Genomic DNA, 12,117 nt, shown 5'->3' on the forward strand with positions numbered 1-12,117 from the left:
CTCTCTTTCAGAGATGTCTTAAATTACTTCTCTTGAATAACCTCCCCTGGAAAAGAGCTGTGTTGAGGAATCATCCACACTTCTTTCTTTACTAATGCCTGTGCCTATAAGATCTTAGGTGCTAGAATAAAACTTATCTGCTCTGAAGGATCCCAAAGCAATTGTCAAACCATTTGCATAGCCTTCCACCACCAAAATTCAGTCCCTTTGAAGCAGATCTTAGCATTCAGTGAGCAGCAACAATACATCCCTCCATAGCTAATGCAATAATAATCAACCCAGGGCTTGGAGAGTGAAACCAGGTTTTAGGTGGCAGTTATTGGATTGCAAGCTCTTATTGTGTGTGCAGTAAGGGATTGATTTCTGTTGGGTGATAGAGGAGGGTCCAGGAGGCAGTGACATCATTATCAACACTGCAATGTGTGCCTGGGAGTGTCAGTGCTTGGGGATGATGTGGGAGTGCTGTCTGTGTGCTCGCTGCCTGGCAGAGCTGTGCAGCAAAACTACCTCCCCCTGTATCAGACAGTGTGGGTAATCCCCATCCCAGCATTTTTGGCAGCACTACTGACACAGCCCTGAATCATCCCTTGAAATGATCACGTTCCTTTTTCCATCCTTGGATTGTAACAGCTCTCCCTGGCTGAGGAGGGGATGTCTTCAGAAAGCAGCATTTTGAGGGAGCAGAAAAGCAAATGTGACTTTCCAGCCATGACCTGCAGCTCCTCCTGCACTTGGCTGCTTTGGCATCTCCTGCTCCTGGGACAGCTGATTGCTCTGTGCTCAGTGGGCACTTTTCACCCCATGGGCAGGATTATGCCATTGGACATCAGAAGACGACCTGCACTGACCCCCTCCTGAAATCTTGAGTGGTGGCAGCTGCTGGAAATAGGAGATGGGACTCAAATAGGCCAACAGCATAAATCCTGCTTTCCTGCTAACCAGAGGCAGCTCCAACAGAATGAATACCAGGGCCAGGCAGCTCATGCCCTGTTGTGTTAAGCTGTGAAGTGAGGGCAACTTGGAGAAAGTGTCTGGGTTAGAGCAGGGAAGAGTGGGGGGTGAGGACTCCCATTCCCTGACCTTTTCTGTTAGAAAAGAGGATGGTCCCCAGAGCAGGACAGGTGAGGCTGGCTTTCCTGCAGGCTCCTCTGGATTGTCCATCATATCAGACAACCCTCAGCTCTAGGAAAATCCAGCTTCTCCCAGTGTCCTCCTTGAGGTCCCAGCTGGGCAAACCTCATGGCAGCTGTGAGCCATCTGGCCCAGCTGCAGCTCCTCTGTCCTTCTCTCCATCCACTTGCTGCCATGCAGGGTCTCCCACAGCCAAGTTCTGGTCCTTTTCTTACTGGGCTCCCTCCCTTCCTTTGACACTGATTCCCCAAAGCTTAATGGACCTTAATTACCTTTGAGACTTTTGCCCCTTTGCCATCATTTAATGAGAGTGGCTGGGGCACAGAGCTACCTGGGGAAGGATGGAGAGGTGCAAGGCTGGGTGGCAGCCAGCACTGGTGTCTGCTTGATTTATCACTCAGGGGGAGCCATCTGAGCCAAGACTCTGCTAAGGAGAGAGTCAAAGAGAGGTTTGCAGAGGGGTTGGTTTGTTACTGGTGATGAAATGCAGGCTGTGCAGGTGGGGATAAGGAGCAGGCTGCACCAAGTGCTTGCAGGCTCAGTGGTGCTCCAACAACTCTCATCAGTTGCAGTCTGTGTGGCATCTGCAGTTTCAAAGAGGGAGAGGTGTGGGGCTGTGAGTGCAGCTCCTGCAGCAGGAATCAGTCACTTGCTGTACACCCAGCCCCCAGGGAGGTCTCTAGCAGGCAGTGGAAATGATGAAGATGAGTGATTCCTCCTCATCTTACAGAGTCATCTTCTGTTTGGAAATCTCTTCCCCTTTCCTGCAAGAAAAGCTGGGGAGGGACTTTTTAGGCTATCAGGTAGTGACAGGACTGGGGGGAATGGAATAAAGCTGGAAGTGGGGAGATTCAGACTGGATGTGAGGAAGAAGTTCTTCCCCATGAGAGTGGTGAGAGCCTGGAATGGGTTGTCCAGGGAGGTGGTTGAGGTCCCATCCCTGGAGGTGTTTAAGGCCAGGCTGGATGAGGCTCTGGCCAGCCTGCTGTAGTGTGAGGTGTCCCTGGCCATGGCAGGGGGGTTGGAACTGGATGATCCTTGTGGTCCCTTCCAACCCTGACTGATTCTATGATTCCATAAGCATCTCAGTTCTGCCCTTTTTTCCCTTTTAATTCCTGTAACTCCTTGTGGGAAAGATGTGTGTGCAGGTGAACAGAACAGGAGGCATTCTCTGCATGCATAAACAAAAGCTTTCAGTGCACACAAGGCATCTACTGTCACATCCCAAGGACAAGAGTTGCCTGACATTCCAAGGACAAGAGTTGTCTGAGGTCCCAGCTACCTCCAAAAACCCAGTGGGGGCCTAAAGCAAAATGTACAAATAGGACTGGTATTGGTTGATGATCAGCTGCAGAACAGATGGGGCTGTTCTTGGGCATGAAAGCCATGCAGAGCTCTGCACTTGCTGTGCTGGAAAACAAAGGTGAGAACAGCACAAGTGGGATTTTCCTGCTTCAGTTGCCTAAACATTGTCTAGGATAAGCTAATTAGAGGGGCTTTTCTTGGCAGATAACTGGTAGTGACAGCCACAGCCAGAGACTGACTCAGCCCAGCTGTCTTAGAGTGGGATGAATCACCATCCTCAGAGGAACTGACAGGAGACTGAGCTTAGGTGACAAGTCTGCATCCTTACCTGAGGGGAGATGAGATGCTCCTTGTTCTGAAAGTCCATTTTCTGGCAGAGATGTTGGAGGCTTCTGCAAGGAAAAATAAAGGTTTTTCACATGTGATGTGGCAGGGAGAAGAGGTGCAGTTAGGAGCTGGCAGCCAGCAGCACAGCATGGTTGAGGCTGGGGGCTGGTGTGTAGCCTTCACCCTGGGGATCAGCCACTGACCCATGCTGGGCTCAGACTCCCTGCTGCCTTTAAGAGTGAAAGGTATTAGTCACAGAGCAAGAGGAATGATAAATTAAACTTCTTCTGCTTCTGACCTGTGGTTTGGACACACCACTTGGCAGCTGGCTTGCTCCAGCAAGCTCTTTTAGCAGCCACAGGAGGATAGAAATGGCAGATGCTTGATTAAATTTGTCATATTTCCTTTTAATGCTTCACTGCAGAGTTGTTAATAGGAGTCCCAGCAGCAAGAGCAGAGTTAACAGGGTGGCTGCTTTGCAGGGCTGATGCATTAACCTTTTCCTTTGGATTTTAGCCATGAAATGTGGTGGGCTCTGGGTGGAGTTGGCTAGCAGAAGGTGAGGGGGCTGTCAGAGTGGCCTTTCAGGGTTTGCACTCAGCTGCTGGCAAACTGGAGAGACCTGTGTGTTTGCTTGCAGCCTCCTCCACATCTTGCCCTTAGCCCTGCAGCTTTTTCTGCCCCCAGCTTTCCTTTGCAGAAAGAAGACCTTGGGGGATCATTCTCCTAGGGAGGGTTTTGGTGCAGAGCAGAAGAGGCTCTCACACCTGAGGGCTGAGACTGCTGGGAAGCTGCTGCTGTCACCCATCCATCTAGGGAACAGGAGGAAGAAATGACAAGTCCCACCAGAAGCCATCTGGTGCAGGCTCTGTGTGGCCAGCAGGATCCTGGCTTGGAGCTGGAGCCCCAGCTGGAGTGATGGCCCCAGAGTGATGCACTGGGTTGGATGGGAAACTGGGATGCAGGCAGCTCTCACTGGTTTAGAGGGGATGCCTGAAGAATATTTTGTGAGCTTAAGACAAACATCTGTGTGAAAGGCAGGGATGGATCTAAATTGTTTGAATTGTTCAAAGCAAGTCCCAAAGTCACCTTCCCCAGATAGACTTTCCAAGGTTTTTCTACACTGGGATCCCACTGGCCCTGTTAATCAAGGTGGGATGGGTAGCTGAGGCTATCTGTTCTCATTAAATGTCCACAGGGCACTTTCCTGTTAGCTGTGGTCTGGTCAGGCTCCAACTGGGGAGGTTGCATTTGCCTCTCAGTTTAACACAGCCACGACGTGCTCTACTGCAAAGCTCTTCTGTGCAGTTGTTTGTGATCTGGATGGAGGCATCATATCCCTGCCCATTCATCCATCTCTCTGAGTTTCTTTAATTCCAGCCTCCTGGAAAGGGTTCAAACTGCCACCATTTGTTATTTGAGTCAGCCTGCCAGGGAAATGTTTACTTCTGCCCTGAGACATTGACTCTCTAACCGTGCCCTCGCTCGAGGTTTCAATGAGCAGTTGTTGATTCCAAGCCAATATTAACTCTGTTGAACAGAAAATGCTCCACATAGTTAAACTCTGGTTTTGCATCATTCTTGTGGATTAGACCAAGGAATTTGCAGTAGCAATTGCTGGTTTGTTTGGAGGTTCCCAGGCTGCCTTCTCCAATGCCCCATCCAGATGTAGTGGTCCCCACCGCTGGTTACAGCCCCGCCGCAGGTGGCTGCTGAGTGCTGCCTGCCCTCTCAGAGGTGCAGCCTTGGGCAGCTTTGCATTGCTGAGGTCTGGTTTTCCCCCCCCCAAATCTGTTCCAACATCATTACCTTTCAGGTGCTTTGCTCCTCTCTCAGCCCTTGAAATTGGTCTAACAGCAGTGGACAGAGGGATGTTGGGTTATGGTTGGACTCGATGATCTCCAGGTCTTTTCCAACCAGGTGATTCTATGACTCCTGTGTTCAAAAGCTCTTTGGGGAAGAGGAGAAGGAGCTGGATGGAGAGTGTGACTATTTCAGCTTTCTTTTCTTAGGACAGCCAGTTATGAACAAAGCTGTTTATGGCATGTCTATCACAGAGCATTAAACACATGGTTTATGGGGCTTGTATGTGGATGACCAGAGCTGCTGGGCTGCAATAAATGCACCAGGCTGATAATCTTCCCAGCAATGCACTCCCACACTGCTTGGGCTTATCTCACAGGAAAGTAAAGCAGCACCAAAGTTATTGGCTGTGAAGCAAAGGCTGGAGGGCTCATCATGTGCAAAACAGGTGGAGGCTGATTCTGGATGCTGTGGCCAGCCATGGCCAATTGCAGCTGGCAGATCCATAAATGCCAGAGTTTTACAGTGCCCAACCTCATCAGGCTACCAGACACTGGGGGGTTTGTGATGGAGTCGAGCAGCCGAAGGATCAAAGGCAAGAGATGTTTTGTTTGCTTGTTTTCATGAGGGGGGACTTCAGAAAGCATGGAGACTGTGTCCTCAGTCAATAAAAAACAACCCCTAGCCTTTGAGCAGCCCACACCGTGCTCACTGAGTCACATCTCACAGGCCTGCCTCCCTGAGCTGACCTTGCTCACCACATTGCTAATGCTCACCTCATGAAGTCTTTCTCCTCCTCCCTCTCCTCCCTCTCCTCCCTCTCCTCCCTCTCCTCCCTCTCCTCCCTCTCCTCCCTCTCCTCCCTCTCCTCCCTCTCCTCCCTCTCCTCCCTCTCCTCCCTCTCCTCCCTCTCCTCCCTCTCCTCCCTCTCCTCCCTCTCCTCCCTCTCCTCCCTCTCCTCCCTCTCCTCCCTTCCTTTTCCCAGATAAGTGGCTGCAGATGATCGATTGCACACACTATTAATCCTTCCCTTCCTTCATGCCAGACCCTTGTTGATAATACCAACATCTCTGCTTGAAAATTCCTTATCCAGCCCTGGCTATTAGGGGAGATAAGGAAGAGTTTTGGAAGAGATGCTGGCCAAAACAGCAGCTATGAGCAGCTGTGATTGCAGGAGCTTGGGGGAATATTTTGCAGAGTAACCTCATTTGGGCAGCCAGTAACTGTATTTGCTCTGTGTTAATGAAAGCAGCAACAGCATAACCTGCTTTATCATATGACTTCTCTTGTGGACCTGCTGAATTTCCTGCTAATTGCAGTTCAATTTGCAGTGATAAATAGTTTAATCAGGGAAAATGGGCTTGGCTGCTGCTGTTTATGGCTCCTTGCAGCTGAAGGGACTATTACATGATGCTGCATCTCCTGGAAGCACAACTTGGAGCTTCAAAAGCTGCTTGCTCAACTGTTAGCTGTTGCTGTGCTGCATATTTTTTTTTTTTTTTGACAGGCAGCAGAAAGGGAATAAGGAGTTGGTTTATCTGGCACTAGGGATAGGTGTGCTGGGGGTACAGCTCCCAGCTGCCTTACTTTTGTTTTTCCCTGGGAGAATGGCATTGCTTGGGTAGTGTTGGCCTGGGGAAGTCAATGGTGAGCTCTTAGGTTGGTTTTCTGGTGGAAGGGACATTTCTGTGGTTGTTGCTTGCAAAAGGGAGCCAGGCTGAAGAAAGCATTGAGCAGAGCAGCAGCTCTGCAGGGCAGCAGGGCTGCCTGTGCCTTGGCTGTCACCTGCCTTGGTATTTCTCCAAAATAGTTGAGTTCTCTTATGTCTTTCTTGGCTGTGGCTGGGAATTTTCCATTGCTGTTGCCATGGAAGACATCATGGTCTTCTGCTGGACTTCTTGGAAGTCAATTTCTAGTTCCTTTGAAGGTTTGTTGTTGTTGCTGTAGTTTAGGGGCTTTGTGTGTGTGTTTTGGTGTTTGGTTTTGGTGGGGTTTGTTTTGGTTTGTTTTGTTTGTGGATATTTTGGTTTTCCTTTTCGTTTTTCCTCCTCTTTCTTTTTTTATTGCCACATTTGCAGAAGCCTCCTCACACAGAGGCTGAACACAGCTAGCTGGTGGCAGGAAGCTTTCCTTCCAGTGGGTGAGCCCTCCCTAAGGATTAATGAGTGGTTTGGCTTTCCCTTGGCCTCCTAAAGCTGGAAACAAAGCAGATGAATTGCAGCAAGGTCATGAGAGACAGCAAAATGAATTGGGCTTTTCTGCTCAGCCCCAAAGTGACCTCCTCTCCCTATTCCTTAGTCCTGCCTGGCAAAGATGTGCTCAGCAAGGGGCATGGATTGGTAAAACAGACTCAGGAGCAGCAGCTCAGATTCCAGGGAGCTGCCCAATGTCAGGGGCAGCAGGCTCTTCCCCAGTGCCTCAGGGATGCAGAGATGTTGCCCTTCTACCTCACATGTAGGACGTGTACCACACAAACCTTCCCCAAACATTTTGGCACGGTGCAGGGTTTAGGGTGCTCAACGGAAGGACACCACTGCAGCCTGTACCAAGAAAGCCATGGTCCTGCCTGGCTCATTAATAAAATAATTATCATAGAATCATCAAGGCTGGAAAAGCCCTCTGAGACCTGCAGCCCAGCCATCAACCCACCATCACCATGCCCACTAAGCCATGTCCCCACGTGCCATGTCCACACACACTTTGCACACTCCCAGGGATGGTGACTCCACCAGCTCCTTGGGCAGCCTGTGCCAATGCCCTGACCACTCTGGCAGGAAAGAATTTTTTTTTTTCTAATATCCAACCTAAACCTCCCCTGGTGCAACTTGAGGCCATCTCTTCTCATCCTCTGGCTGGTACCTTGAGAGAAGAGGCCAACACCCACCTCACTCCAACCTCCTTTCAGGTACCTGTAGAGAGCAATAAGATCTTCCTTATTCCTCAGGCTCTGGCCAGCCTGATCTAGTGTGAGGTGTCCCTGCCCATGGCAGGGGGGTTGGAACTGGATGATCCTTGTGGTCCCTTCCAACCCTGACTGATTCTATGATTCCTTCAGCCTTCCCTTCACACTAAAATATTTTCCTTTAGAAACCCATATCCCCAGCCTATTGTGAGAGCTGCACTTGCTATCCAGGTAAAGATCCCTTGGGAAAAGGGAACATGCTGGAAAATCCCCCAGGTGACTGGAGCCAGATGCTGGGTGTTTTCTGCAGAGCTCTTGATTGGTGACTTGCTGCTGACAAGTTAAGTTATTAAACTGCAGATGAGCTCATCACTTGGCCTTGAACAAGTTTCAGCCTTGAGTGGCTTTAAAATATTACATGTGGTGGAAAAAGAGACAATGCTGGTGTGGCAGAGAGGTTTGGGGAGCAGCTGAGAAAGACATCTGTGCATAAAAATAAATGTGTACCAGGAGGGAGGAGGGAAGAGTTTGTGAGAAAAATGTAAGCTCTCCCAGGAGAGAGGGGGAGAAAGGCTCTGATTTATTGGTGCTGCTTTTTAATTTTAGCTTAAGAGAAAACTGTCAGAGTTTTTAGGTGCTTGAAGCACAGTGGCAAGAATGCTAAGCCTGGTTTGACCCTCGAAGATCCCAGTGTGGCAGGAGCTCTGTGTGTGACTTCTCCCAAGCCTCCAAATCAGCTCTTGTGGTGGTGTGGTGCTTGCCAGTGATGCCATATGACCATGAGCCAAATCCAGCTCTCACCTGCTGGTTGCTTAATGCTAATACTGAGCTCCACCAGACCGGGGAGGTAACATCCACACTACTGCTAGGAAGGGTGTTTCTCCTTCTCTAGAGATTTTACAATCCCACTTGGACATGTTCCTGGGTGGCCTGCCCTAGGTGATCCTGCTTTGGCAGGGGGGTTGGATTAGACAATCTCCAGCAGTCCCTCTGCCATTCTATGATTCTCTCCCTGACAGAGTGAGTTTCCTTTGGGGTTCTCCCTGCTCTGCACAATTCCTACTTCTCCTTTTATTTTTTTTCCCCTGCAAAGGAGCTGCTGAACCTCCCCATTTCTGCACAGTCACCCAGGGATCTACGTGGTGCCAAAATACACGAGGAGGAGGAGGAGGGTCTTGAGCAAAGGAATTGATTTTTCCAGCCTCCATGCTGGAGCAGCTTTGGTGGGCTGGTTTGGCCATCACAGTGCTGTTCCTGGGGAGCACAGGGCACACCCTCATCCTCACTCTGGGTCTGGATGCTGAGATTAATTCCTGGGGTTTTTTTTAAGTGCTGACTTGGCAGCAGCCGTGGGATAGATCATAAATTGGTTCAGCCTCTTTGTTTTTCTAACCAGGCATGCTTGCAATCAGGGACTGCATTGGCCAGTTGGGTTTTGTGGCTGCTTGGATTTGTTGTTTTGGGGCTTTTTTAATGCTCCCAGGAAGGGAGAACAGCCTCACACATGAGGGGGTTTTAACTGCCTCAGCTTTTTTTCTTTTTACCAAAGAGAGCTTCTTTGCAAAGCTGAAGTTAACTCAGGCAGTGCTGTGGTGATGCCCCTAAAAACAGCAAGGAAACCAGAACTCTGCCTTGCCACCTGTTTGTGGTGTGAGCTGTAGCTGCAGGTAAAGCCAGATCCCTCTGGCTGCTACAGCCAGTGTCTGGAGGCAGAATGGATTCATTTTAAGGTGTCAGGTAGTGATAGGACTGGGGAGAATGGAGTGAAAATAGAAATGGATAGATTCAGATTGGATGTTAGGAAAGAAATTCTTCGTCATGAGGGTGGTGAGACACTGGAACAGGCTGCCCAGGGAGGTGCTGGAAGCCTCATCCCTGGAGGATTTTAAGGCCAGTCTGGATGTGGCTCTGAGCAACCTGATGTAGTGTGAGGTGTCCCTGCCCATGGCAGTGGGGGTTGGAACTGGATGATGCTTGAAGTCCCTTCCAACCCTGACAATTCTGTGATTCTAGTTTTTTTGAAGTGAAGATGACCATTTTCAGCCCATCTGAAGTCACAGAGCATCAGCACTTACAACCAAAGTGCCTTCACATGTTGTTCATGGGGTCCAGAGCATCTCTGAGCTCAGGACAGGTTCCACAGTGTATTTCAGGGCACTGAGGTGTCATTGGCTTGGATTTGCTGGCTTAAAACACAGGGAGCAGGAGAAAGGCAGCTTTTTAATGTAAATTATTAAAAGTTGCTCCTGTAGCTGTCAGTAATGAGCTGCAAACTGGGAGCCTGGGGGCACTGGGCCAGGGGAAGGCTGTTTCAGGCTGTTTCAACCTTTCCTTCTTGCCTGATCTTTTTGTGGATAGTCGAAACGATTCCTCCTTTGTGCTGTGCTTTGGTTCAAGAAGCAGAGCTGTAGATTCAGGCCAGCTTACAAACCCAGCTCCCATTGCCAGTGAGGGTTTGAAGGAGCAGAGGTTGTGACTTCCTGCTGGAGGGATGCTGGTGGTCAGTTCTTCCTTAGCAAGCTACACCTCCACTGCTCAGTGGTGGCTGTCCACCAACCACTTCCACCTTGGGTTGGTAGTGTGGAGGCTCTGTCTTGCCAAACTGAGTGGCAGGGCAGCAGACAGGTCTCAGTGTGGGTATGTCCCTACCCACTGAGTCTTTGTGGAGGTCATCTGGACAGTAAATGCCATGGGGTAGAGGTGATGGTGTCTCTGCCATGGGGAGGTGGGTGCACTAGCCAAAGGAGGGCAGACTGCAGGAGGATCCGTGGCTCTTCCTTTTGCTAAATCCCACCCATACCAAGTGTAGAGGAGGCTGCTTCTGGCCTTCACTCTTCAAAAGTGAAAGCAGACCTTTGAAGAGGAATATAAGCATCTTATTCCTGTCAAAAATGAAAAGGTAAAAGGAAAGTGGCTTGCTCAAACTCACCCAGTCAAGCAGAGCTGGAAAACCAGCCAGCTTTCCTTGGAGCTCTGGTGAGGCACATCTCCTTCATGGCCTGGCTCTGGAGTGGCTGATGGACCTTGCTGCAACTGCATTCATCTGAGAGAAGTGCTGTCCTGTCCCCTGGTTGGCTGCTGCTGAGGAACAGAACATGGTGGAGATGAAATAGCTGCAGCAGCAGAACTCTCCATCCAGCCCTTCCCCTCCTCCTCCCTGTGTGCTAATGCATTTCATAGAGTGAGCAGTTCCCTGCCAAAATTCCTCACATTATTATGTCTAAGGATTGCAAACCATAGAAAACAGTCGTGGAGGGGACCTGGGGAGGTCTGATCCATCCCTAGGGCAGGAGCAGCTCGCTCTGACCTGTTGCTGACACATCTTTGTCCAGTCTCCAACAGCAGAGCCTCCACCCCTTCCCCAGGCAGTCTAGTCCAGGGCTTTGCTCTGCCCAGCTCCCCCCAAACTTATCCTCCTGTTTCCACTGCTGCAATTTTAGGCTCATTCTTTCCTGCCTGTGCAGAGCAGACCCCAAGCACATCTATGCTATATTTAGTCTCCAGTTCTAGTTTCATGCTGTTCAAGCTGTCCTGTTCTCTGGAATCATCTCTGACTGTTTGCTCAGCAGATTAATGACTTGTGTGTGGCACAAGGGGCTTCATCCTGCAGCCCTAACAGCCCTTTGCAGAGCAGATACAGCACAGGAGTGCAGCTCTGCCCAGGGTGACATGGTCCTGTGCCCCTTGCTTCTGTTGAGTGGTGGTGGGGATCACTTTCTTCTTGGCTTCTCCATGAGAACCACCAATGTGGGCTAATTCAGTCTGGAGAGGAGAAGGGCTGTGAGGAGACCTTCTTATACTCTTCCAATATCTGAAGGGGCTCCAAGAAAGCTGTGAAGGGACTTTTTATGGTGTCAGGGAGTGATAGGACTAGGGGGAATGAAGCAAAAATAGAAATGGGTAGATTCAGGTTAGATGTTAGGAGGAAATTCTTCCCCATGAGGGTGGTGAGACACTGGAACAGGTTGCCCAGGCAGGTGGTAGAAGCCTCATCCCTGGAGGTTTTTAAGGCCAGGCTGGATGTGGCTGTGAGCAACCTGCTGTAGAATCATAGAATCAACCAGGTTGGAAAAGACTTCCAAGATCATCCAGTCCAACCTATCACCCAGCCCTAAGCAATCAACCAGACCATGGCACTAAGTGCCTCATCCAGTCTCCTCTTGAACATCTGCAGGGACGGTGACTCCACCACCTCCCTGGGCAGCACATTCCAATGGGCAATCACCCTCTCTGTGCAGAACTTCCTCCTAACATCCAGCCTAGACCTCCCCTCGAGTGCGAGGTGTCCCTGCCCAGGGGCGGGGGGTTGGAACTGGCTGATGCTTGAGCTCCCTGACAATTCTGTGATTCTGATTTAAAGAGCCACACTGCCACTGGCCCTTGTAGCGTATCTGATATCGCTTCCCCCCCTGTTCTCTGCAGGATTTGGGAATGGAGTCGACCTCTCTGGACGATGTCCTCTATCGCTACGCCAGCTTCCGGAACCTGGTGGATCCGATCACTCACGACCTGATCATCAGCCTGGCCAGGTACATCCACTGCCCCAAACCGGTAGGTGCCATCCTCTGCTCCCACCACTCCTCCACACCTGTGCTGGCTTGGGACACTTGCTTGCTTGGGACAAAGGAGCTTCTCCTTGTGTGATGGGT

The 12,117-nt window shown here is 50.2% G+C and overlaps 1 protein-coding gene across 1 annotated transcript in view; it reads left to right on the top strand.

The window, feature by feature from the left end:
* The window catches only part of LRRC75A (leucine rich repeat containing 75A), a 71,582-nt gene that overhangs the window by 18,894 nt on the left and 40,571 nt on the right, over positions 1 to 12,117 (top strand). Inside the window, exon 2 of the mRNA XM_054394432.1 lies at positions 11,891 to 12,019. Coding sequence (XP_054250407.1) covers positions 11,891 to 12,019 — 129 coding nt within the window. The remainder of the gene's footprint in view (positions 1 to 11,890; positions 12,020 to 12,117) is intronic.

Source organism: Indicator indicator, chromosome 30 (genome assembly GCF_027791375.1).
Source record: "Indicator indicator isolate 239-I01 chromosome 30, UM_Iind_1.1, whole genome shotgun sequence".
In the NCBI taxonomy this organism is placed as follows: Eukaryota; Metazoa; Chordata; class Aves; order Piciformes; family Indicatoridae; genus Indicator; species Indicator indicator.